General features: G+C 57.5%; 1 protein-coding gene across 3 annotated transcripts; it reads right to left on the reverse strand.

Annotated features, from left to right (window-relative positions):
• Positions 1–7,005: 7,005 nt before the first annotated feature.
• On the reverse strand, positions 7,006–9,973 carry ACTG1 (actin gamma 1). Of its 3 annotated transcripts, NM_001134769.1 has the most exon segments (10): positions 7,010–7,865; positions 7,959–8,140; positions 8,220–8,573; positions 8,851–8,857; positions 8,859–8,862; positions 8,864–8,889; positions 8,892–8,902; positions 8,904–9,174; positions 9,264–9,392; positions 9,766–9,831. In NM_001134769.1, coding segments are annotated over 9 exon segments (1,122 nt in total). In that variant the 5' UTR covers positions 9,387–9,392; positions 9,766–9,831; the 3' UTR covers positions 7,010–7,721.
• Between the last annotated feature and the right edge of the window lie 14,310 nt (positions 9,974–24,283).

Genomic DNA, 24,283 nt, shown 5'->3' on the forward strand with positions numbered 1-24,283 from the left:
GAGGTCAAGGCTACAGTGAGCCCCTATTGCCACTGCACTCCAGCCAGGGTGACAGAGCAAGACCCTGGAAAGAAGAAAAGAAAGAAAGAAAGGAAAGAGGAAAGAAAGAAGGAAAGCAAGCAAGCAAGAAAGCAAGCAAGAAAGAAAGAGGAGAAAGAAAAGAAAGAAAGAGAGAAAAAAGGAAAGAAAGAAAAAAGAAAAAGAAAGGAGGGAGGGAGGGAAAGAAAGAAGGGAAGGAAGGAAGGAAGGAAGGAAGGAAGGAAGGAAGGGAGGGAGAAGAAAGGGAGGGAGAAAGGGAAAGAAAAGAAAAAAAGAAAAGAAAAGGCCAGGTGCGGCGCCTCATGCCCGTAATCCCAGCACTTTGGAAGGCCAAGGTGGGCAGATCACCTGAGGTCAGAAGTTCAAGACCAGCCTGGCCAACCAACATGGTGAAACCCTGGCTCTACAGAAAATACAAAAATTAGCGGGGCATGGTGGCGGGCACCTATAATCCCAGCTACTTGGGAAGCTGAGGCAGGAGAATCACTTGAACCCAGAAGGTGGAGGTTACAGTGAGCCGAGATCACACCACTGGACTCCAGTCTGGGCAACAAGAGCAAAACTCCATTAAAAAAAAAGAAAGAAATAGGCCAGGCGCAGTGGCTCACGCCTGTAATCCCAGCACTCTGGGAGGCCGAGACAGGCAGATCACGAGGTCGGGAGATCAAGACCATCCTGGCTAACACGGTGAAATCCCATCTCTACTAAAAATACAAAAAAAAAAATTAGCCAGGCGTGGTGGTGGGCGCCTGTAGTCCCAGCTACTCAGGAGGCTGAGGCAGGAGAATTGCTGGAAACTGGAGGCGGAGGCCGCACTCCAGCGGTGAGAGAGTGAGACTCCATCGAAAAAGAAAGGGAGGGAGGGAAGGAGGGAAGGAGAGAAGGAGGGAGGGAGGGAGAGGAGGAGAGGAGAAAAGAGGGAGGGGAGGGGAGTGGAGGGGGAGAATCATTTGTAACCACTAATGAAATAGCAGGTCCTGGCAGGGATTTCCAATGGCTGCTAATATCACAACATCAGGCTCTGTGGGACTCTTTCCCTCTCCATGAAGTTGCACCCACCCTGTGGTCATCTTCTTGCTAAAAAAATCAACCTGAATGAGATTAAACAGACCAGTTTGGACATTTACACCTAGAGCTAACTGACTATAGGAAATATAAGGGTTGAGGAACGTGCCACATCAACCACAAGGATGAAATCAGCAAGATCCAGACAGGTGGAACCCTTTGGAACAAAAGACCTGCCTTCTTCCACAAATAACCTGAAAGGAGAAAAATGAAAGAGGGTAAATCCCGCGGTTAAAAGAGATTTAAGAGACATAGTGGCCAAGTGCAATGATTGGAAACAAACCAACCATTAAAAGAAATTTAGGCCGGTCGCGGTGGCTCACGCCTGTAATCCCAGCACTTTGGGGGGCCGAGGCGGGTGGATCACAAGGTCAGGAGATCGAGACCATCCTGGCCAACACGGTGAAACCCCGTCTCTACTAAAAATACAAAAAAAAATTAGCCGGGCGTGGTGGTGGGTGCCTGTAGTCCCAGCTACTCGGGAGGCTGAGGCAGGAGAATGGCATGAACCCAGGAGGCGGAGCTTGCAGCGAGCCGAGATCACACCACTGCACTCCAGCCTGGGTGACAGAGTGAGACTCCGTCTCAAAAAAAAAAAAAAAAAAAGAAAGAAAGAAATTTAAGGCTGGGCATGGTGGCTCACACCTGTAATCGCCACATTTTAGGAGGCTGAGGTGGGAGGATCTCTTGAGACCAGGAGCTTGAGACCAGCCTAAGCAACATAGGGAGACCCCATCTCTACAGAAAGTTTAAAAATTATCTGGGCATGGTGGTGCACGCCTGTAGTCCCAGCTACTCAAGCGGCTGAGGTGGGAGGATTGCTTGAGCCTAGGAAGTCGAGGCTGCAGTGAGCTGTGATTGTGCCACTGCACTCTAGCCTGGGCAACACAGCAAGACCCTGTCCCCCCAAAAAAACAGACAAACAAAACAACAACAAAAAATTTAAGACAACCAAGGAAATTTGGACATTAGATGATACTAAGTATCGATCAATAATTGGTGGGTGGGGGCATGATACTGTGATTTTTTTTTTTTTTTTGAGATAGAGTCTTGCTCTGTCACCCAGGCTGGAGTGCAGTGGCTCAATCTCGGCTCACTGCAACCTCTGCCATGTGGGTTCAAGCAATTCTCCTGCCTCAGCCTCTGGAGTAGCTGGGATTACAGGCGCACGCCACCATGCCTGGCTAATTTTTGTATTTTTAGTAGAGATGGGTTTCACCATGTTGGCCAGGCTGGTCTTGAACTCCTGACCTCGTGATCCGCCCGTCTTGGCTTCCCAAAGTGGTGGGATTACAGGAATGAGCCACCGCGCCCAGCTTGTGGTTGTTTTTTCAGAAAGAGTCCTAGGCTGGGTGCAGTGGCTCATGCCTGTAATCCCAGCACTTTGGGAGGCCTAAGCAGGAGGACCATTGAGTCCAGGAGTTCAGCCTGGGCAACATAGTGAGATGCTGTCTCCAAAAAAAACACAAAAGCAAACAAACAAAAGGCCATGGAGGAGGCCAATCCCCAGCTGTGCTGAGCCAGGATCAGATTCTCTCAGCCCCTTTCAGCAGCACCTGTCCTCCTCTGAGTCAATATATTGCTGTTGCAGCCGGGCGCGGTGGCTCATGCCTGTAATCCCAGCACTTTGGGAGGCTGAGGCAGGAGAATTGCTTAAACCCACGTGGCAGAGGTTGCACTGAGCTGAGATCGCATCATTGCACTCCAGCCTGGGCAACAAGAGCGAAACTCCGTCTCAAAAAAAAAATATATATATATATATGGCTCTTGCTAAACAAAACTGAATGAAAGCCTTCCCATTAGCATGTCTTGTGATCTGGAAACACACACGGGGCTGACTTTGCGCCAGGTATGTGCTGGGCTGGGGGTTGCGCCCGTGCTCCAGTGGCTGCTGCACTCCACAGAGCTCCCCTGAGGGCTGGCATGGAGCCTTGTCTGGTCTGGAGCTGAAGGCATGACCTGGTCCTCACCAATCAAAAGCCTGCAACAGGGCTGGCTGCGGTGGAGTGGGCAGGGGACCCCGCCAAGGCTGGGGAGCACTCCAAGCCTGGAACCAATTTGATCTGATTGGCTTTGCTGTTAGATGTCGGCTTGGAAAGTTGTGTGCTGAAGCTCACAGCTCACCCACCAGCTGCTTCTGCACAATCCTCCTTGGTTTTCTCATTTTATTTCTCCCCAACACACACTTCATTCTCCCTCCCATCCTATTCTCTCCCCGTAGACACAAATCGTGTGCTTGCTACATGTCCTCAGACATGCATATAACCTAAAATATTTATTGTGATAAAAGGAAATATGTAGGCTGGGTACGGTGGCTCACGCCTGTAATCCCAGCACTTTGAGAGGCCAAGGCGGGCAGATCACCTGAGGTCGGGAGTTCGAGACCAGTCTGACCAACATGGAGAAACCCCGTCTCTACTAAAAATACAAAATTAGCCAGGTGTGGTGGTGCATGCCTGTAATCCCAGTTACTCGGGAGGCTGAGGCAGGAGAATCGCTTGAACCCAGGAGGTGGAGGTTGTGGTGAGCCGAGATTGCGCCATTGCACTCCAATTGGGCAACAAGAGCGACACTCCATCTCAAAAAAGAAAAAAAAAAGAAAAAGAAAATATGGAACATAAAAGTTACCATTTTAATCATTTAAAAGTGTACAGGCCAGGCGCAGTGGCTCACACCTGTGATCCCAGCACTTTGGGAGGCCGAGGCAGGCAGATCACCTGAGGTCAGGAGATCAAGACCATTCCGGCCAACATGGTGAAACCCCGTCTCTACTAAAAATACAAAAATTAACCAGGTACACAGGCACACGCCTGTAGTCCCAGCTACTCGGGAGGCTGAGGCAGGAGAATCGCTTGAACCCAGGGGCCAGAGGTTGCAGTGAGCCGAGATCACACCACTGCACTCCAGCCTGGCAACAGAGCAAGACTCTGTCTCAAAAAAAAGTGTACAATTGGCTGGGTGCGGTGGCTCACGCCTGTAATCCCAGCACTTTAGGAGGCCAAGGAGGGTGGATCACCTGAGGTCAGGAGTTCAAGAACAGCCTGGCCAACGTATCGAAATTCTGTTTGTATTAAAAATACAAAAATCAGCTGGGTGTGGTGGCACACACCTCTAATCCCAGCTACTTGAGAAGCTGAGGCAGGAGAATCGCTTGAACCCAGGAGGCAGAAGCTGCAGTGAGCTGAGATTGCACCACTGCACTCCAGCCTGGATGACAGAGCCAGGATGGTCTCGTTCTCCTGACCTCGTGATCTGCCAGCCTCAGCCTCCCAAAGTGCTGGGATTTACAGGTGTGAGCCACTGCTCCCAGCATTTTTTTTTTTTTTTTTTTTTTTTTTTTGAGACAGGGTCTTGCTCTGTCATCCAGGCTGGAGTGCAGTGGCTCAATCACAGCTGACTGCAACCTCAATCTCCCCAGGTTCAAGTGATCCTCCCACCTCACCCTTCTGAGTAGCTGGGTTACTACAAGCGTGTGCCACCAAGACAGGCTAATTTTTTGTATCTTTTGTAGTGGGATTTTGCCATGTTGTCCAGGCTGGTCTTGGACTCCTGGGCTCAAGCGATCTGCCTGCCTAAGCCTCCCAAAGTGTTGGGATTACAGGTGTGAGCCATCATGCCCTCACTGTCACTATTTTCCTTTTTTTTTTATTTTTTGTGGCCATCCTACTGGATGTGAAGTGATATCTCACTGTTATTTTGATTTGCACTTCCCTAATGATCCCCTGATGTTGAGTATCTTTTTCATCTCCCGGTTGGCCATGTGTATATCTGCTTGGGAGAAAATAACTTAAAGTCCTTTGCTCATTTTTAAATTGGGTTCTTTTTTGTTGTTGATTTGTAGGCATTCTTTACATATTGTGGATGCTAGATCCTTATCAAACATAATTTTGTGGGGGTTTGGGGTTTTTTGTTTTTGAGATAGGGTCTCACTGTGTCACCCAGACTAGAGTGCAGTGGCTCAATCACAGCTCACTGCAGTCTCAAACCTCAAACTCCTATATCAAGAGATCCTTTCTCCTCAGCCTCCTGAGTAGCTGGGACCACAGACAGGCACCACCATGCTCAGCTAATAAAAAAAAAATTGGGGCCAGGCATGGTGGCTCACACATGTAATCCCAGCACCTTGAGAGGCTGAGGCGGGCAGATCACGAGGTCAGGAAATCGAGACCATCCTGGCTATCACGGTGAAACCCCGTTTCTACTAAAAAATACAAAAAGATTAGCTAGGTGTGGTGGCGGGCACTTGTAGTCCCAGCTGCTGGGGAGGCTGAGGCAGGAGAATGGCATGAACCCGGGAGGTGGAGCTTGCAGTGAGCCGAGATCACACCACTGCACTCCAGCCTAGGTGACAGAGCAAGACCCCATCTCAAAAAAAACAAAAAAAAAATTGGCTGGGTGCGGTGGCTCACGTCTGTAATCCCAGCACTTTGGGAGGCCAAGGCAGGCAAATCACCTGAGGTTGGGAGTTCAAGATCAGCCTGAGCAACATGGAGAAACCCCGCCTCTACTAAAAATACAAAATTAGCTGGGTGTGGTGGCGCATGCCTGTAATCCCAGCTACTCGGGAGGCTGAGGCAAGAGAATCACTTGAACCCAGGAGGCGGAGGTTGTGGTGTGAGCCAAGATCACGCCATTGGACTCGAGCTTGGGCAACAGAGGGAAACTCCGTTTCAAAAAAACAAAAAAATTTGTAGAGACAAGGTCTTGCCAAGTTGCCCAGGGAACCTGCACTGGGCAGTTCCAGAAGAGCTGCAGCTTTCAACGCTTGGAGAGTGCGTGACTGTCCCTGGTCCCCATGCCCTGGCCAGTGCTCAGAACTACCCATCTCCTGATTTCTGCTCATCTGATAGACACAAACTGGCATCTAATTTGTTTTAATGTGCATTTGCTGATGCCCAGTGTCCATGAGCATCTCACAGTTTGTCCTGTAAGTGCAATGCTTCACAGGACAAAGAGAATTTCTATCTTTTGCAGGTATCAGAGTCGCTGAGAAGAGTCATGCTGTGATGTGAGGTCACAGAACAAGGTAGGGTGGGAGCCTGGAGCTCAGTAAGCTCTCTGCAATTTATCATGTCTGCCTCCACCCCGACCCCCACCAAGCTTGAGCCTCCTCTCCCCCATCCCCATATGGGAGGGGGAGCTAGGAAGCACCACCACTTCTGCTTGAGTAAAATCTCTTCCAACAGCAGAACGATCCCTTGACCCGACTTAACATGAAATAGTTCTTCCAAATCTCTTTTCAACTGGTAAGAGATCTTCCTTCCCTGTCCCAACCTCCAAATGACTTCTGCAGCTGTAAGCAGTTCATAGGAGCTATGCATTGGACTCCCAATCCCATCTACAGAGGATCTCCCCTGGCACCTGCGGGGAGAAAAGCTGAAGTACAAAGGGCACTGGCTGAGCCTCTTACACCAGGTGAGGCCCTCGTTATTGGTAGATACTGAGTTCCAGGATTCAGTAACTAGCCAACTCCATGACTGCTGCGCTCTTTACACAAAGTAAAACTATCTCATATCCCATGTCCACCTGAGGGCTGGGGGGAGACTAAGGCAGGCCCCTGCTGATTCAGGTGGTTATTTTATGCCAAATATTTACCCAAGATGTCAAGACATCTAGTTTTTCCTAAATAACGGAAAAAGCCGTCTCAGGACTTCCCTCCCAGCCTGCTTATGATGTTGCTTCAGTTATTTCCAACACCCAAACCCACTAGGCTGCCTTATTCTTGCACTTTCGGTTTGGAAGAAATCAAACTGCTCAGTTTATTGTTAAGCCGTTTTCTCACCAGCCCACGAAGCCAAGCTGAGCAGCACCCACCACCCCCACCCCCAAGACTACCCAATACTTCCAGGTTGGTCTGTTTTTCCCAGCCCACTTGCTACTTCCCCAAACAGGAGCCATTCATCGGTTACGGCAGCACTTTTATTTTTCCTTACACAATGACGTGTTGCTGGGGCCTAATGTTCTCACATAACAGTAGAAAACCAAAATTTGTTGTCATCTCTTTAAAGAATCGAGAATTGCGTACAAAAAAAACCTTACATAAATTAAGAACGAATACATTTACAGGTGTAAATGCAAACCGCTTCCAACTCAAGGCAAGTAACAGCCCACGGTGTTCTGGCCAAAGACCAGCTAAGAAAGGAAACTGGGTCCTACGGCTTGGACTTTCCAACCCTGACAGACCCACAAGACGAACAACTGGTTCTTGCCAGCCTCTAGAGAAATCCCAGAACACTCAGCCCTGACACGTTAATACCCTGCACAGATCAGAGGCTGCTGGCCACACAGACTCACCAAGCCACAGACTTGTCTTCCACAAGCACGTTCTTACCTCAGCCACGAAGTGACCAAGCCACACGTACTAAAGGTTGAACTCAAAGATATGTACAGGGTATTAAACAAATACCAAGGGGAACAGTTAACTTGAATACAAGGTCAAAATCAGCAACAAGTTCTACAATCCAGTGCTGATATCAGATACGAGCTTCAAGGACAATTTCTTTTCGAAGGCTTATTCCAGTTTCGTGAGGCTAGCATGAGGTGTGTGCATTTGCCAGGGGCAAATTTCTATTTTCAATTAACCCATGCAGCAAATGCTACGCATCTGCTGAGTCCGTTTAGAAGCATTTGCGGTGGACGATGGAGGGGCCCGACTCGTCGTACTCCTGCTTGCTAATCCACATCTGCTGGAAGGTGGACAGCGAGGCCAGGATGGAGCCGCCGATCCACACCGAGTACTTGCGCTCTGGGGGTGCGATGATCTGCAAAGACAGCCAGGCATGGCTTCAGCTCGCAGAGCGCCCCCCAGTCAGCTCTCCCGAGCCAGGCACAGGGCCACCAACCCCTCGACTCACCTTGATCTTCATGGTGCTGGGCGCCAGGGCGGTGATCTCCTTCTGCATCCTGTCGGCGATGCCTGGGTACATGGTGGTGCCGCCCGACAGCACCGTGTTGGCATACAGGTCTTTGCGGATGTCCACGTCACACTTCATGATGGAGTTGAAGGTGGTCTCGTGGATGCCGCAAGATTCCATGCCTAGGGGACAGAGCCCTCCCTTAGTGATGCCGTGTCGCCCAGGATGAAAGAGCAGAAACCTTTAGCTCACAGCACCTACCCAGGAAGGAAGGCTGGAACAGCGCCTCCGGACACCGGAACCGCTCATTGCCGATGGTGATGACCTGGCCATCAGGCAGCTCGTAGCTCTTCTCCAGAGAAGAGGAAGATGCGGCGGTGGCCATCTCCTGCTCGAAGTCCAGGGCGACGTAGCACAGCTTCTCCTTGATGTCGCGCACGATTTCCCGCTCGGCCGTGGTGGTGAAGCTGTAGCCTCGCTCGGTGAGGATCTTCATGAGGTAGTCGGTCAGGTCCCGGCCAGCCAGGTCCAGACGCAGGATGGCGTGGGGGAGGGCGTAGCCCTCGTAGATGGGCACCGTGTGGGTGACCCCGTCTCCAGAGTCCATGACAATGCCAGTGGTGCGCCCAGAGGCGTAGAGGGACAGCACGGCCTGGATGGCCACGTACATGGCCGGGGTGTTGAAGGTCTCAAACATAATCTGAGAAGGGACAAGGGGCGGCTTAGTCAGGGACAGAGACCCACGGCCACCCCATGCTCACACGCCACAACATGCCGCATGCCAGTGTGATGTGTGGAGAAAAGAAAAGAACGCAGGCAGAAACCAAATGAGAAACCTGGAGGCTTCAGGGAGGAAATGCCGGGAGAGGAACAGAGCCTGGAACAGCGAAAGAAACACTTAAATGTCAGAAATCAAGCCGGGCAGAAAATGACTGGGGAAAGGACGGGAGGAGCACGGGCGTCGGCCGAGCCTCACCTGAGTCATCTTCTCTCTGTTGGCCTTGGGGTTCAGGGGGGCCTCGGTCAGCAGCACTGGGTGCTCCTCCGGGGCCACGCGCAGCTCGTTGTAGAAGGTGTGGTGCCAGATCTTCTCCATGTCGTCCCAGTTGGTGACGATGCCATGCTCAATGGGGTACTTCAGGGTCAGGATGCCACGCTTGCTCTGGGCCTCGTCGCCCACGTAGGAGTCCTTCTGGCCCATGCCCACCATCACGCCCTGCAGGGGACGACCCGTCAGCCTCGCCGGCGACACCGAACCCACCCCGCAACGCAGAACCCAGGAGCCCCGCGGCGCCATCCACTCACCTGGTGTCTGGGGCGCCCGACGATGGAAGGAAACACGGCTCGGGGAGCGTCGTCCCCAGCAAAACCAGCTTTGCACATGCCGGAGCCATTGTCAATGACCAGCGCGGCGATCTCTTCTTCCATTGCGACCTGCTCAGAAAAGGATAGACTCAGGCGGGCGCGTCTGTAACACAGTCCCCTCCCCACAGCCAACTAATGCCCTCCCGCGGGGTCGCATCAGCCCTGCCCCAACCCCAGCGGCCGTGGCCTCCAAGATCGCAACCGCCTAGAACCGAAGGCCGGGCCTTTTACGTAACGTCCACGGCTCAGAACTCTGCACTTCGGCCGGGCCCCGCCCTGGACCCCCGGCGCCCCCCCAGCCCCGTCCGTCTGACCCGGCCCACCCCGCCTTTTGTTCCCGGGTAAGGCGCGACGAGGCCGCGGCAGCTGGAAGCGGGGCCAGCCGGGGTCGGGGGGCGCAGGCCTGAGACGTCCAGCTCAGGCCCCGGGGCGGGGCGCTTACCGGCAGAGAAATGCGACAGCGGAGCGGCGGGAGAACAAAGCGTGAGAGCTGGCAGCGGCGACTGAGACCGACCGCGGCCTCCCCCGCCGTTATTTAAGCGGAAGCGGCGCGCCCGCGCGGCCCGGCGGCGCGCGCGGCCCCAGAACATGTCCATATATGGCGATCTTTCCGAAAGCCGGGCACCCATTGGCCCGCCCGGCAGGGACACGTGGGGCCCCGGCCCGCCCCGCCCCCAGCCCGCACCGCCTCCCACAGGCCCCGCTCGCGCCACCCCCGCGCGCTCGCGACCCTGCGCGGGCCGGCGGGCGGGTCTGGGTTGGGGCGCCCTCCGAGGGTCGCCGGGAGGGCCGAAGGGCTGACGGGCCTGGCCCCTTCCCGGGACTGCCGCGCCGTGGGGAGGGCCCTGCTGCGCCCCGAAACTGCCTGACCCGGGGCGGGGCCGCGCCGGAGCTGGGGTGGGTCCCCGAGTCCCCGGCCACGCTGCGGGGCTTTGCTCCCTGGGACGTCCCTTGCAGTCTTTCCCCTCGGGCTCCACGGGGATCCCGGGCGCCAGTGCCGGGCTGAGGAAGGGGCGCGGCGGGGGTCCGCGACGCTCTGCGTCCCTGGGCGCGGGGGAGCTCTCAGGAGCCCTCACCTCGCCCCGGTGACTATAGGAAACAGCCCGCCCGTCCCCAAGCGCAGCCACCACCATGCAGGTCCCTCCACGGGGCGCCCTGCCCCGGATCTCCGTTCGTTTGAAGACCGAGGCCCCTTTCTACCCGACCCGACACATCCCTGCCCCTCAAATCACAGGCATGATTGTCCCCAGGCGCGCGCTCCGGGTTGGGGCTACCCCGCCCCCTTATGTGCTGAGAAGGTGGTGTGGAGTGAGGCCTTTGTTTCATTCTGGTCACCTGGAGACATTATAGGGAAACTGAGGTAGACAACGGGAACCCTGACTTTTTTGAAGGTCGGCTCCCCAGCCTCGGGCGCTCGGGGGGATACCCTCTTCTATTTACGATACTAGTTAAGAGCAGCGATCAGGGCTGGCGTGGGTTTAGCCACAGGCTTGTCCAGGGCGCTCACTCCTCGCCAGGAGCGGCGCCGGTGCTTTGGTTACACCCCGAGAGGCGCCCGGCACTACGGTTTCCTTGTGCGCTGCTGGAATTTTCAGGGTTGGAGCGCCGGCCTCGGAGGGGTGGCAGTGAGGCCGCGCAGTGAGGGGACGGACTCGCCCGAGGTCGCAGGGCGTTCAGATTGACTCGACAGGCTGGGGGGCGGGGCCGGGGTCCCCACGCGGAGTCCGGAGCCCTGCAACGTTAGCTCGCGACCCCGTGTTTGGGAGTGAGAACAGCGAGTCAGGGCAAGGCGGCCGGCCCAGCTCACCTGCGGGCTGCAGTCAGCCCGGACGCCGAGACCCGTGCCTAAGGCCCCCGTGCCCCAGGCCTCCCAGGGGTGCTGAGCCCCCCCAGGCCCAGAATCTCCGGGGGCCCGGGCAAGGCTGTCAGGTGTGTTCCCTCCCGTGGCGAAGCCGGGGCTGGGCCTCCAACAGACCCACCCGGACTCGCGTCCCTGGGCAGAACCACACAGCCTGCTCGACCCCCGGGTGAGGACTTCCACTTGGGGGGTCCCAAGATGCGACGTCACACACCGAGGGACACGAGGCGGGTGGACAATAGCCACAAGCCCCTCCATCCTGCGTCCACCCCACACTACGTTCTGCTCCGGGCCGGCTGGGGACCCTGCCCCTCCGGGTCTCTGGTCTCCTCCGAAGCTTCTTTGTCTGGGAAGTGCGGGGAGGTGCCGGCCCCGGGCGCGCGTCCCCGTCCCCCACCTTTCTTCCCCACGTTGCGGACCCGAGGTCGCCAGGGTCGTGGGGGCGGGGGCGAGGCTGGCGCCTCGAGACCCCCGGGTTCCCCGCCACCCGCAGGGCCTGAGCCGCGGGGAGGGGCGGGGAGGGGACGCCGCCGCGGGCCGGGGGTGGAGAGCGACTTCCTCCTCCGCGGCCGCGTCACGCGGCAGGGGTCAAGGTGCGGCCCAGTACGCGGCGGGGGGCGGTGGCGCGGCCATATTTGGCGATTTCGGCGCCGCCGGAGCCCTGCCCGCCTCCGCCGGGAAGCCCGGCCCGGGGCAGCGCCATCCCCGCCCGCCGCCGGGCCTGAGTCACGGCGGGCGGGGGGCGGAAGTAACGGACGGGGGGCGCCCGCCCGGCGCTCCTGGCCTTATTTAGTCAAGGAGGCCGCCGATTGGCGCGCGGGACAAAGGGGCGGCGGCCGGGCAGCCTCGGGGCGTAGGAGTGGCCCGGCGCCTCCGAGGGGTCGGGGCGGGAGCCGGGCGTGGGGGGCCTCGGAGCCTGGGGAGTCCCGGGACCGACGGCGGCGGGGATGCGGGTCTGCCTGTCCCTGGGATGCGGGCGGGCGGGCAGGGCGAGGCCTGGAGCCCGCGGGGCGCAGGGGGGCTGGACCGCGCGCTGTGATTTTTCTGTTTTGCAGCGGGGCCTCGCCCAAGGTCGCGCGGGGCCTGTCCTGGATATGCTCCGGGAAGCCAGTGGCGCAGGACAGCCGCCACCCTTCTGGAACCAGTGCCGGAGAGGGCCGGGCAGCTGGGCCTGGGGAGGGGACCGCATGGATGGAGCTGGGGGTAGCTGGGCGGCCTCCGGAGCCGGGAGAGTCGGCAGCTGCACTTCCGCCAGAGGTGGGTGTGTCCTTCACATTTCAGGAAGGGAGACTTGGGGCATAGAGAAGCGATGTGATTTTTCTTTTCTACTTCAGTGCTGGCTTTGATGGCTTTGATGGCTTTTTATTATGACCTTGTTATGTCTTATTTTAGTTTCGGCCCATTTAGTGGATACGACAACAGTGGCCCAGGGAAGTATGGCAGAGCTGAGACTTAACCCAGGGCCTGCGCCCTCCACGGCCTGCGCCCTCCACGGCCTGCACTGCCCCACCTCCAGCTCCTTGCCCTGTTCCTCCCTCTGCACCGGATCAGCCCCCGGACTCTGGGTCACCTCCACACCTGTTGACAGGGCCCCCCAGTCCCCACCGCCAACCACCTGGCCGGCTACTTGTCAGACAGACATGGGAGCTTGGGCATGGGTCCCCACCCCTAGCCTTTGCCTCTGTCAGTCTACCTGCCTGGAATGTCTACTTTTTCTTTATATTTTATTTTATTGTATTTTTGAGACAGTCTCACTGTCGCCCAGGCTGGAGCGCAGTGGCGCGATCTTGGCTCGCTGCAACCTCTGTCTCTGGGGTTCAAGCGATTCTCGGGCCTTAGCCTCCCGAGTAGCTGAGACTACAGGCATGCACCACCATGCCTGGCTAATTTTTGCATTTTTGGTGGAGACAGGGTTTCACCATGTTGGCCAGGCTGGCCTGAACTCCTGACCTTAAGTGATCCACTCGCCTAGGCCTTCCAAAGTGCTGGGATTACAGGCGTGAGCCACCGCACCCAGCCTGGAGTGTCTCATCTTCCACCACTAAATGAAACGATGGACCCTGAACAGAAAAAGGAACAGTGGTGGAAGAACTAGCAAAGCCTGCAGCCTTGAGTTTGGTCGTATCAAGGTTAATCTCTCAGTTATGGCAGTTGTCCCATGACCGTGTAAGATGCCAGGTTAGGGGACACTGGGAATAGAGCATTGGGAAACCTTCCCACTGTCTTTGCAACTTTTCTGTAAGTTTAAAGTTCTCCCATAATAAAAAGCTAACTTGAATCCAAGGCAAGCAAAGCTTCCCTACTCTCAGCCCACCTCCCTCTTCTCCCACACCCTTTTGGACAGATGAAATGCAAGGTGATGGCCCTGTTTCCTGAAGCTCTTTCCAGGGCCTGGCTGGCTCCCTTGGGCAGGTCTGGAGTGGGCTCTGCCTCTTCAGGAACAGTGGTCCCAAGGCTGGTCCCGGTGGGCAAGGCTGGTTTCCTGCAACTCGGCCTGGCTGCCTCTGAGTTTTGGCTCAAGGGACAAGGCCAGGGTCCCACACTTCTGTCTCCTGGCTGGTGCCCAGCTTGGGGCTTGGTTCTCCTGCCCCACTGCGCAGACTGAAGCTCAGAAGGCTCAGCTGGCTGCCCCCCACCCCACCCCTGCGGAGTCACTGGGCAGCTGGCTATGAGTGGCCAGGTGCTGCTTGTTTGGTCCCAGGACCAGGTCTCTGCATGTGTTGTCCAATTCTCACCTGGTCCCCAGACCAGGTCTCTGCATGTTTTGTCCAATTCTCACCACTGGAGGAGAGTCCCAGACCGTGCAGTTTCACAGGGAGGGAAACTGAGGCAGTCTCCTGGGTCAGGGTAATTAGCCAGAAACAAGGTCACATTCTGGGAGGTCAGAAGGTTCTGGAGGGCGGTGTGGGCACTCCACACGAGGGTTAGGGGCTTGAATGCACACAGACACTCAGGTCGAGAGTCCCTCAACCCCACTCCCCTGCCCCGCCCCACCCCCGCTGCTCCAGGCCTTCTGGAGACAGGATCCCTGTTGCAGTTTACCTGAGGCTCCCCATCCCCACTGTGAGCAGGAACCAAGGAGGCCCCTGGAAGAGCCCTGAGTTGGGAGTCGGACACCTGGGTTCTGGGCCCGGCTCAGCCCTGTGCCTGCCACGTGACCTCTCTGTACCCCATTTCCTATCAAAAAAGAGGAGAGGGGTCTGCGATGTGAGATGTGTGGCCCATCAGGGGCTCTGAGGCTGCTTGCCCTCCTGTGTGGACAGGAAGTCTGGGGACAGGAGGCCGTCAGGTGGCCCAGCAAACCCCCCAGGCGTCTTGCCTGACACCCAGGGGTTCAGTTTTCGGTGATGAGTAAGACGTGCTCAGTGCCTCTGTGTGTCGTGTGTGAGACCTGAGACCAGGGTGCCTGCTCCTCCCTCTGTTCCCAAGGGCATAGCCCCAGGCCCGTCTGTGACCCTCCACTGGGCCCGAGAAGAAGGCTCCTTTCCCCAGGCCTCATTCCCCTGTGGCCTCCCAGAGCCGCACGGAGTGGGGAGGGTCTGCTCTCCACCTGGCCATTGTGGGCCCCACCCCAGGAGCTCCTGCCGCCCCCCCCCCCCCACCCAGTCCCACTCCTTCCTCCCCAGAGGCCGCGAGGCCTGAAGTTTGTGTTTCCCCTCAGGGTGGTTCTTAGCTGCGGTCACAGATTGCAGGGGAGGAGCCAGAAACGGAGATGAAACCGAGGAGCCCCCACCCTCTTCACAGGGCTAAAGCCAGAAACCACCGTCCCAGGCCACAGCCTGCCTCATGTGGCCATGCCTGCTCCCTGGCAGTGCGCGTCCTGCAACCCTTCCCACCCCAGGGCCTCGGCTTCTGCAATGAATCCCCATGTTTCAAATCCCCGCTGCTCCCAAGGCTGCCTGCTGCCTTGGGGTAGAATCTAAGCTCCTTCCCCTGGTGCTGGAGGCCCACAGGGTGGGCGCTGCCTGTCCCTCCACTCCTTCAGCGCCCTGACCACCGCCTGGCTGTTCCTTTGCCCCCAAAGCTCTCCCACTGGCTGCCTCCTCCTGGCACGCCCCCATGCCACCCACGACCTCCCATCAACTCCTATTGATTATTAGCTTTTTCACCCACTCTCTGCCCTAGAGCATTGGTTCTTGGGGCACAGCATCCTTGTCCTCCACAGTGAAGCTGGTGCCCCTGTACCTGGCATAGCCCCTGTACCTGGCATAGCACCTGCCCAGCAGCTGCTCGTGCAGGAAGCCCAAGTAGGGGTGGAATAGAGAGGGAGGAGTTCCCAGCCCTGGAGGAGGGAGCGGAGAGGAAGGCTCGCAGCTGCCTCCTATCTCAAAAACGTGGAAGGGGCTATAACTCTAGGGCTGGGAGGGAGGGGAGTCGTTTTTGCTGACTCTCCGCACGGACCCTCTCCTGCCCGCTAGCTGGTCAGCTCCTCCAGCTCTCCCCGCGGCAGCAGGCCAGGGAGCGGATGTCTTGTCCAGTGTGCGCGGGGCACCGAGGTAGGGAAAGCCTGTTTAACCCGTCCAGCCCCTCCTGCTCTGGCCTGCAGCTCGCCCAAGCAGCTCTGCAGAGCGACTAGGTCAGGGCCTCTCCAGGTGTCTCCACTCGAGGGACGGCTGGCGCCACGCGGAAAAGGGGAAGCGGGTCAGGGCGGGACAAGGGCAAGAGGTTACTGCTCTGGGCGCTGTGTCCTAAGGGCTGCCTCTTGTCTGCGGAGAATGGAGGGTGCTGGGGGTCAAGCCCGGACTCCGTCTGGGTACCCGAGTCTTAGCCACGCCATCCTTCCCCAGCGCGCCGCGGGGGCGGGCACAGCAGGGCGGGCGTGGCTGGGAGACCGGCTGTGCCTCGCCGCCCCGCCCGTCCCAGGCCGGGAAGCTGGGACTTGAGCTGGTCTGCATTCGGGCAAGGTGAGCCCCGGGATGTCTCTCAGGCAGGGCCCAGGGCTGCACGCCCTAACTTGGTGCGGGGTCGCGGCGGTCCAGCCCGGCTGCACGTCGTCGCGCGCTCCTTGCAGCTCCCAGCCGGCCACCCCGCGCTCCTGCGCCCCCGCCCCACGCAGTCGGCCTCTCCTGACCCCCAGGTGCACGCAGGGCGCGGGCCTGGGCCTCAGCTCCGCGCACTCCCCCGGGGACGCGGCACCGGGGCTTCGGGTGGGCCCAGGACCCGCACTCAGCACGCACTTCCCCCGCCGAGCACTGTCTGGCAGCGGGGACGCACCCCCAGGACCACGAGCTCGGAGGCCTGGGGCCGGGAGATGGCGCCCGTGGAGTGGGTCCCGCGAGAAGGCCGGGAATGGCGGGCCGCTGTCGTTCCCACCTGGGCCGCCAGGTGGGTGCCGCTATCGCCGCGAGGCCGCACCTGTCGCGCTGCCGGAGCCCGCGCCTGCCCAGGAGCGCCAGGAGGGACCCCCGCTCCTCCCTCCGCCACTGGGCGGGGCCGGTCGCTGAGTCACGGCCGCACACCGGACGGTGACAGAGGCAGGGCTGCCTGGGGAGGGGCCGGTGACCTCAGCCAGGGCTGACGCGGAAAAGTGGGATGGGGTCACCCATGGCAGTGGATGAGGGGGTGGCCCGGGCCTCCACTCACTGCCCACGCTAGATGTCCGGGGTCTCTCCTGCGACCGAGGACAGGAGGCACCCACAGAGGACCCCAACACGAGGACCCTGGCCCTGAGTGCGGGGCGTTTTTCCCGCACTCTGCTCCCCTAGCAGATGGCCCCTGCTAAGCACCAGTTCCCAGAAGAAAGGAAGGGGCTGAGAGGCTGGATGGAGGCAACACAGCAGGAAAAGGTGGCTCCAGGGCTGGAGGGGTGGGACTCAGAGCTCTCACTACATACACCTGCTGGGGACAGAGGCTTCTCCGGCTTTCCCAGGGCTGGGCCAGGCCGTGGCAGGGGCCGCCCCAGACCTGTGTCCCAAGGGGCCAGGTTGTTTGCTGCTGGGCTGGCTCCGGGAAAGTCAGAGGGGGCACTGCCGGACAGGGGATGTCCAGTGCCACACCAGGGCAGTGACACTTCCTCCTGGGGCCGTGGGGACACAGGAAGGCCTAGGGGAGGGGTGGGGGGAGAACAGACTCAGGAGGTGACCCTGAAGGTGGAGAGGCCCGAGCTGGGGTCACACCATGCCCAGGGAAGGACCGTGGTTGGCCCAACCCATGTGTCCACTTGGTCTGTGGGAGGGAATCACCCTGGGGAGCCCCCTATGCCTGGCCCCCACCCACACACACCTTGGGCTCTCTTGAAGGTTAACTGTGCCCAGCACCTTGACAAGCCCCATTTCCTCCAGTCCTTAGGACAAGGCATCCTTTGGGGGCGTCGCCAAGCTGGGAAGGTGAGTCCCCGAGTCAGTGTTGAGTTTGCGTATCGGCAAGTGCCTTGAGCTCACACCCCTGGAACTGGCAGTTTGGTGAGAGATGGAATTTCAAGTTGAGAACTGGCCTGGGATTTTGAACGCTTAGTCCCTGTGTCTTGCTGGCACTGCTGCTGATGAGAAATGAACGTCACTGGATTCCTGATCCAGAGTCCAGGTGTTGTGTTTCTCTAAGAGCCTTCAGGCTTTTCCTTGCTGATCTAAAACTGCTTCATGTCCCTGGTGATGCTTTTGCATTCATTATCTTGACTACTTCCTAGGCCCTGTTCTTGCTAATTTGCTTGTATTATTTCTTTTACAATTTCTTTCTTTTGTTTTCTGTTCTTCTGTTTTGGGATTCCTGTTAATTGGGCATTATACCTTCTGGATTTATTCTCTAATATTCCAGTTTTTTTCTTCTGTCTACTTTTTTAAACCTTCTGGGATATTTCCTTGACTTCTAACCCTTCAGCGGAGTTTTTCATTTTATTTATTATAGTTTTTAACCTTTTGGTTTTGAAATTTTTTTTTCTTTTTTTTGAGACAGAGTTTCACTCTTGTTGCCCAGGCTGGAGTGCAATGGTGCGATCTTGGCCCACCGCAACCTCTGCCTCCCAGGTTCAAGCGATTCTCCTGCCTCAGCCTCCCTAGTAGCTGGGATTACAGGCATGTGCCACCACGCCTGGCTAATTTTTGTATCTTTAGTAGAGACGGGGTTTCTCCATGTTGGTCAGGCTGGTCTCAAACTCCTGACCTCAGGTGATCCACCCACCTTGGCCTCCCAGAGTCCTGGGATTACAGGCATAAGTCAAGCCCAGCTTTATTTATTTATTTATTTATTTTTGAGACAAGGTCTTATTCTGTCATCCAGGTTAGAGTGCATTGGTGCCATCTCAGTTCACTGTTAACCTCAACCTCCCAGGCTCAAGCAAACTTCCCACCTCAGCCCTCTCCATCCCCCAGCAGCCAGGACTACAGGTGTATGCCACCATGCCTGGCTAATGTTTGTATTTGTAGTAGAAATAGGGTTTTGCCATGTTACCCAAGCTGGTCTCGAACTCCTGGGCTCCAGCAGTCCACCGGACTTGGCCTCCCAAAATGCTGGGATTACAAGTGTGAGCCACCACACCCAGCCTTTGTTTTGAAATTTCAAACTTACCTAGTTTTAAACATCTTGACACATTTGCTTATCATTCTCCTTCTATTTCTGAGCCCTTTGGAAGCAGGTTTCAGGCACGATGCCCTTACTATTTTAGGGTGTGTTTCCTAAGAACAAGGATGTTTTCTTCTATAACCACAGAACAGTGATCAAAATCAGGCAACATCAGTATCACTGTTTATCCAATTGACAGGCAATGATGGCTTGGATCATACAACTTCGGTAATGACACTTGTCCCAGAAATGTCCTCCGTAGTGTGTTTTCCTCATCTAATCCAAAATCACGTTATAACATTTTGTTGTCGTAAACTTTTTTTTTGAAACAGAGTCTCACTCTGCACTCTGTTGCGCAGGCTGGAGTAGAGTGGCACGATCTCGGCTCACTGCAACCTCCGTCTCCTGGGTTCAAGCAATTCTCCTGCCTCAGTCTCCTGAGTAGCTGGGATTACAGGCGTGGACCACCACACCCAGCTATTTGTTGTATTTTTAGTAGAAATGGGGTTTCACCATGTTGGTCAGGCTGGTCTCGAACTCCTGACCTCGTGATCCGCCTGCCTCGGCCTCCAAAAGTGCTTGAATTACAGCCCGGCCAAACTATCATACTTTTAATTCCCAAGGCCTCTCTTGTTCTCTGCACCATTTCATTAACTATAGGCAATGAGACTTTTTTAGAAAGCAGACCAACTTGAATGCATGGAGCTGAGTGGCGTGGCGTTGTCCCCAAGGGAGCTGGGTGACACCACGATGGTGACCATGTGCAGAGCCCTTCTCACTGTAGAGTGATAAATGGTCCGTTTCTGTTTTGTCCCAGAAGTCAGAGGTAGAGTTAATTCCTTTCCTTTCCCCAGCACGGTTCCTGGCACACCTGGCACTCCCTAAGTGCCTGTGATGGTTGGTTCTTACGTGACTGAACTTGCGGGTGGACGTGGCATTACATATGTACACCTGTGTGTGTGTGTAGATGCAGGTGCACAGGGGCTGGGCAGAGGCCGCCACCTGCAGAGCTGTGGGCTCGTTCACGCCAGGTGTCCATGTCTGTGGTGTGCACCTGTGTGTAAGTCCAGCTGGGCTGTAGACAGCCATCTCTTCTCTGAAAGTTGATCTGTTCGTCACTCTAAGCCCCAAGCAGCCAGGGGCTCATGGGATTTTCATGAACACTCTCCTCCTGTCCCCTGCATGTGCAAAGGTCCTGGGGCTCAGGGGTTGGAGGCTCCATCGCCCCAGTGGTTGTGAGGCATCTGGGCTTGTCCAGACACCTTCGCTTCTGCCCTCGGGGTCCCTTTGGGGACTTTTGTCCTTGCTGGAGTCCAGACTTTTCTGGCAAGGCCTAGAGCCCTCTGCCAGGTGCTCTTCCTCCCCTCCCCTTCCAGGCACAGCCCCCCACGAGCACCTTATGATTTCACAGAAGACAAAAGCCAGCAGACTGTGTGGGCTGTCTGCCCTGAGAGTTCCAAGGCGAGGCTCCAGAGCAGCCAGCCGTGAACCCCAACTGCAGTTCGGGAAGCTGCTTTCGGGGAGGGGCAGGGAGGGGAGGGGGATTCTCGGAGCAGGCAGGCAGCCACGCTGGAGAGCCCCTCCCCAAGCTCTTCATTCCAACCCTGCCCTGCCCCCTGCCTTGCCGATGGAGCCTGTCACCCTAAACCTGGCCTCAGTAAACCAACCCAGGCCAGAGAAAGAGAAGTGCGGCCCCCTCGCCCGTGTAAGTGGAACTGCAGCGGAGCCGATAGCTCAGCCATGAAAAAATCATGAGGTCGCCAGGCTGCAGGTCTGTGCTCAGGAATAACACCCGGGGCTGGGCCCCTGGGAGTAGGTGCTGGGCCAGGAGTGAGGACATCAAGGCCCGGTATGCCCAGCAGGGTGGCCCTCACCTGGCTGCAGGGCCAAGGGGACAACAGAGCCTGGGCAGGGGCTTGGCACGGGGACAAGGGGGAGGGTGGAGTACCTGGGAATCACTGGAGACAGGGATGCCAACAGGAGTGGCAGCGGTCAGGGCCTGGCACTGAGGTGGGGGCTCCTCCGATGCCTGCAGGGAGGGCTGCAGGCGCTGCTGGCCTGTGAAAGGCGTGGTCCTCAGCCGCGGGGTGGCCCCAGGGCTCCATTTCCCAGTTTTCAGGGCTCCAGTCCAGCAGGGCGAGGAGCCACCTCTACCCCAGCTGCACACACGCAGGCCTGTGCCAGCTCACACCACCAGCATCAGTGTTGCAGGGCATCCAGCCTGGAGCACGTGCCGGTCACCATGGCAGCAGACAGCGTGCCAGCAGGAGCCCAGGCTGGGCTCAAGCATCCAGGATCAGTGGTCTAGGCATGGGGGGGTTGGGGTCCTTCCCCTTGGAGCACCAGAGGGGCCAACTGGGGGAGGGGAAGGGGGACCCTGGAGCACCAGGACAGCCCATCCACCAGCACCTCAGAAAGGGAACGATTTCCTAAAGGCTCTCGGGAAACCTGAGGGTGGACACCAGGGGCCGGTGGGGGCGCATGGCTTCCTGGTCCTGCCCAGCTGGCCCCGCACTGAGAGGGATGGAGGCTGAGGCTCAGGCCTCGGGAGGCTGCCAGGGGATTCTGATGGCTGAGGCATTCCTTGCCCTCTGGGCTCAGGTGAGGCCAGGAAGTCTGTCACAGCTGGCTGCTCCCTGGACCAGGGGGCTGGGGGTACTGCTACCCCAAACAGCCTCTCAGTGCCCACCAGGACAAGGCACCCCCTCCCAGGTGCAGACCTCAGCTTGGGCCTCAGGCACACACCGGGCAGGGGCTTCCACCAGCCTCAGAGGTGGGCGAGGGTGGGGTGTGGAGCTCTCAGCGTGGCAGCGCCTTTGAATGTCGCCACAGTGCAGCCTGCACAGGTCAGGGTGGCAGGCACGTGTGTATCCCGTGTGAGTGGTTGTTTGGCACCTCCGGAGGTGTGGCCACAGGGCTTGGTGGGGGTCAGTGGGAGGGGTGCTTCCTGTTGCCTGAGAACACTGCAGGGGGCTAGAGTGCCCCAGCCCACCATATGCTCTTGTGAGTTGTGTATGTCTGGAGTATGAGTGGGACCCTGGAAACAGCCTCCCTTGGGCAGTGTACAACCTGGGCTCCCTGCTGGGCAGCCCTGAGTAGGCTCTCAGGCTGGGATCCAGGATGACATTCCCAGGGTCCAGAGTTGGCCCAGCAGGCGACCCTTCTGGCAACCTCTGCCCACCCTCATCCATGAGCACCTTCACGCCCACACACACCACACACACACATGCACAACGCTGCACCCATGGGCAGAGATTCAGCCCATCATACAAGAACCCGGCCCTGTGCTGGGGTCCCAGCTGCTCAGGAGGCCAAGGTGGGAGGATCGCCTGAGCCCAGGAGGTCGGGGCTGCCACTGGCCAAGACAGCACCACTGCACTTCAGCCTGGGTGACAGAACAAAACCCTGTCTCTAAAATAAATAAAAAGAACCAGACGGCCAGGCACGGTGGCTCATGCCTGTAATCCCAGCATTTTGGGAGGCCGAGGCAGGTGGATCACATGATGTCAGGTGTTTGAGACCATGCTGGCCAACATGGTGAAACCTCATCTCTACTAAAAGTACAAAAACTAGCCGGGCGTGGTGGTGGGCACCTGTAGTCCCAGCTACTTGGGAGGCTGAGGCAGGAGAATCGCCTGAACCTGGGAGGTGGAGGTTGCAGTGAGCTGAGATCGTGCCACTGCACCCCAGCCTGGGCGACAGAGCAAGACTCTGTCTCAAAAAAAAAAAAAAGCCTGTGCCTGGTGGTTCACGGCTGTAATCCCAGCACTTTGAGAGGCTGAGGAGGCCAGATCACAAGGTCAGGAGTTCGAGACCAGTCTGACCAACATAATGAAACCCCGTGTCTACTAAAAAATACAAAAAAATTAGCTGGGTATGGTAGCAGGTGCCTGTAATCCCAGCAACTCGGGAGGCCGAGGCAGGAGAATCACATGAACCTGGGAGGCAGAGGTTGCAGTGAGCCAAGATTGTGCCATTGCACTCCAGCCTGGGTGACAGTGTGAGACTCTGTCTGAAAAAAATAAAATAATAATTATTAATAATAACCAGACTCCTGACATCCAACAATCTCAGGCACTTATTAAGTACCTGCTGTGTGCCAGAAATTTTGCTGAGAATCCAGAGGAAGCGATCCTAGCAGGTGGCTGGGCAACAGCCTGGGGTCCTGAGGTGGAGGCAGGAGGGGCTGGAATCCCTGTAAACGGCCTCCCTCCAAGGAAGCCTGGCCCAGGCGCCCACCTTTCAGTCACCCTCCCCTGTTTAGCTCACACAGCTGGGTCAGTGCCAGGCAGCCCCACCCAACGTGGAGCTGTGGGGCCCTAGAACTGAGGAGCCGCCATCATTTCTGGCTCTGCCACCAAGAGGCTGCCCAGAGCCAGGCCCACTTAGTGCCGGGCGGCCAGGCTTCCCCCCGCTGAGCACCCGATGCCTAAGCGCCCTGCCAGCCCAGACAGCGCTAATGAGGCCGTCATGCCAGTCAGAGGGGCAGGCCGCCTGGCTCCTTCTCAGCCTGGCTGGGCGTTGGGGTATGGAGGTAAAGCCAGTGTCTGTGCCTGGGGTGGGGGGACCATGGGCACAGCTGCCCCTCCGGCTTCCCCCACCGCTCACGGACCAACTGAGCTGTACCCTCAAAATCCAATGGGAGGCCGGGCGCGGTGGCCACGCCTGTCATCCCAGCACTTTCAGAGGCCGTGGCGGGCAGATCACTTGAGGTCAAGAGTTCAAGACCAGCCTGGGCAACATGGTGAAACCCCATCTCTACTAAAAATACAAACATTAGCCGGGCACGGTAGCAAGTGCCTGTAATCCCAGCTACTTGGGAGGCTGAGGCAGGAGGACTGCTTGAGCTCGAAGGTTCCAGTGAGCCAAGATTGCGTCACTGGACTCCAGTTTGGGTGAGGAGCGAGACCCTATTTCAAGAAAAAAGTTTTTTAAAAAGAAGATCCAATGGGAAAGTGAGGTGCAGGCAGCACCCTAGCTTGTGTCCCTAAACCAGAGACAGTTCCCTGGCATCAGTGCTAGGCCTGTGTCCTCAGTTCCCTGGAAACTGTGGGAGAGTGTGTGTGGGCATCGTCTCTGGGAAGGGGGTGAAACCCCAGACTGCGTCTCCCTAGGATGGTGCCTGGCACGTGACCTGGTTTCGCACACAGTTGGTGCCTCATAAATGCGTGTGAATCATAGAGGCGGATGAGGCCAGCACACAGGGAGAGGCGAGAGCAGGCCCTGGCGTCATGGCGTACACTGTGCCCTGGCGGATATTTGCATGTGGGAGTCTCTCTGCCCCCACCCTGGCCCCTGAGCGTGGGGACAGTGGGGACAGGTCTCCTCTTTTTCCTCCCCTGTGTCTGCAGGTGCCTGGCACGGTTGCTGTCCAGGGCTTAGAGGACAGAGGAAGAGCCCCTGAGTCTGTGCACACTCTGCCACCGTGGCCCTGCCCACCTCTGGAGCCCACAGGTGCCCAGCCCAGGCCCCTTGCTTTTGGCTAGACTCCTGCCCTACGGGGACCCCCATGATGGCCACTCAGGAGATGGGCCCAGCAGGACAGGGGAGTGACTCCAGGCCATGACCGGAAGTGGCCTGTGGCCCCTGTTCCCAGTCCCCAGGG

Source organism: Pan troglodytes, chromosome 19 (genome assembly GCF_028858775.2).
Source record: "Pan troglodytes isolate AG18354 chromosome 19, NHGRI_mPanTro3-v2.0_pri, whole genome shotgun sequence".
In the NCBI taxonomy this organism is placed as follows: Eukaryota; Metazoa; Chordata; class Mammalia; order Primates; family Hominidae; genus Pan; species Pan troglodytes.

What these genes read in the sequence shown, in the direction of transcription:
- ACTG1 (XM_016930668.4), bottom strand. Translation starts at nt 9,386, where the DNA reads ATGGAAGAAGAGATCGCCGCGCTGGTCATTGACAATGGCTCCGGCATG. An exon ending in TCGGGCGCCCCAGACACCAG is followed by an intron (nt 9,175 to 9,263) that starts GTGAGTGGATGG and finishes CGTCCCCTGCAG; the next exon opens with GGCGTGATGGTGGGCATGGG. An exon ending in ACAGAGAGAAGATGACTCAG is followed by an intron (nt 8,659 to 8,934) that starts GTGAGGCTCGGC and finishes GTCCCTTCTCAG; the next exon opens with ATTATGTTTGAGACCTTCAA.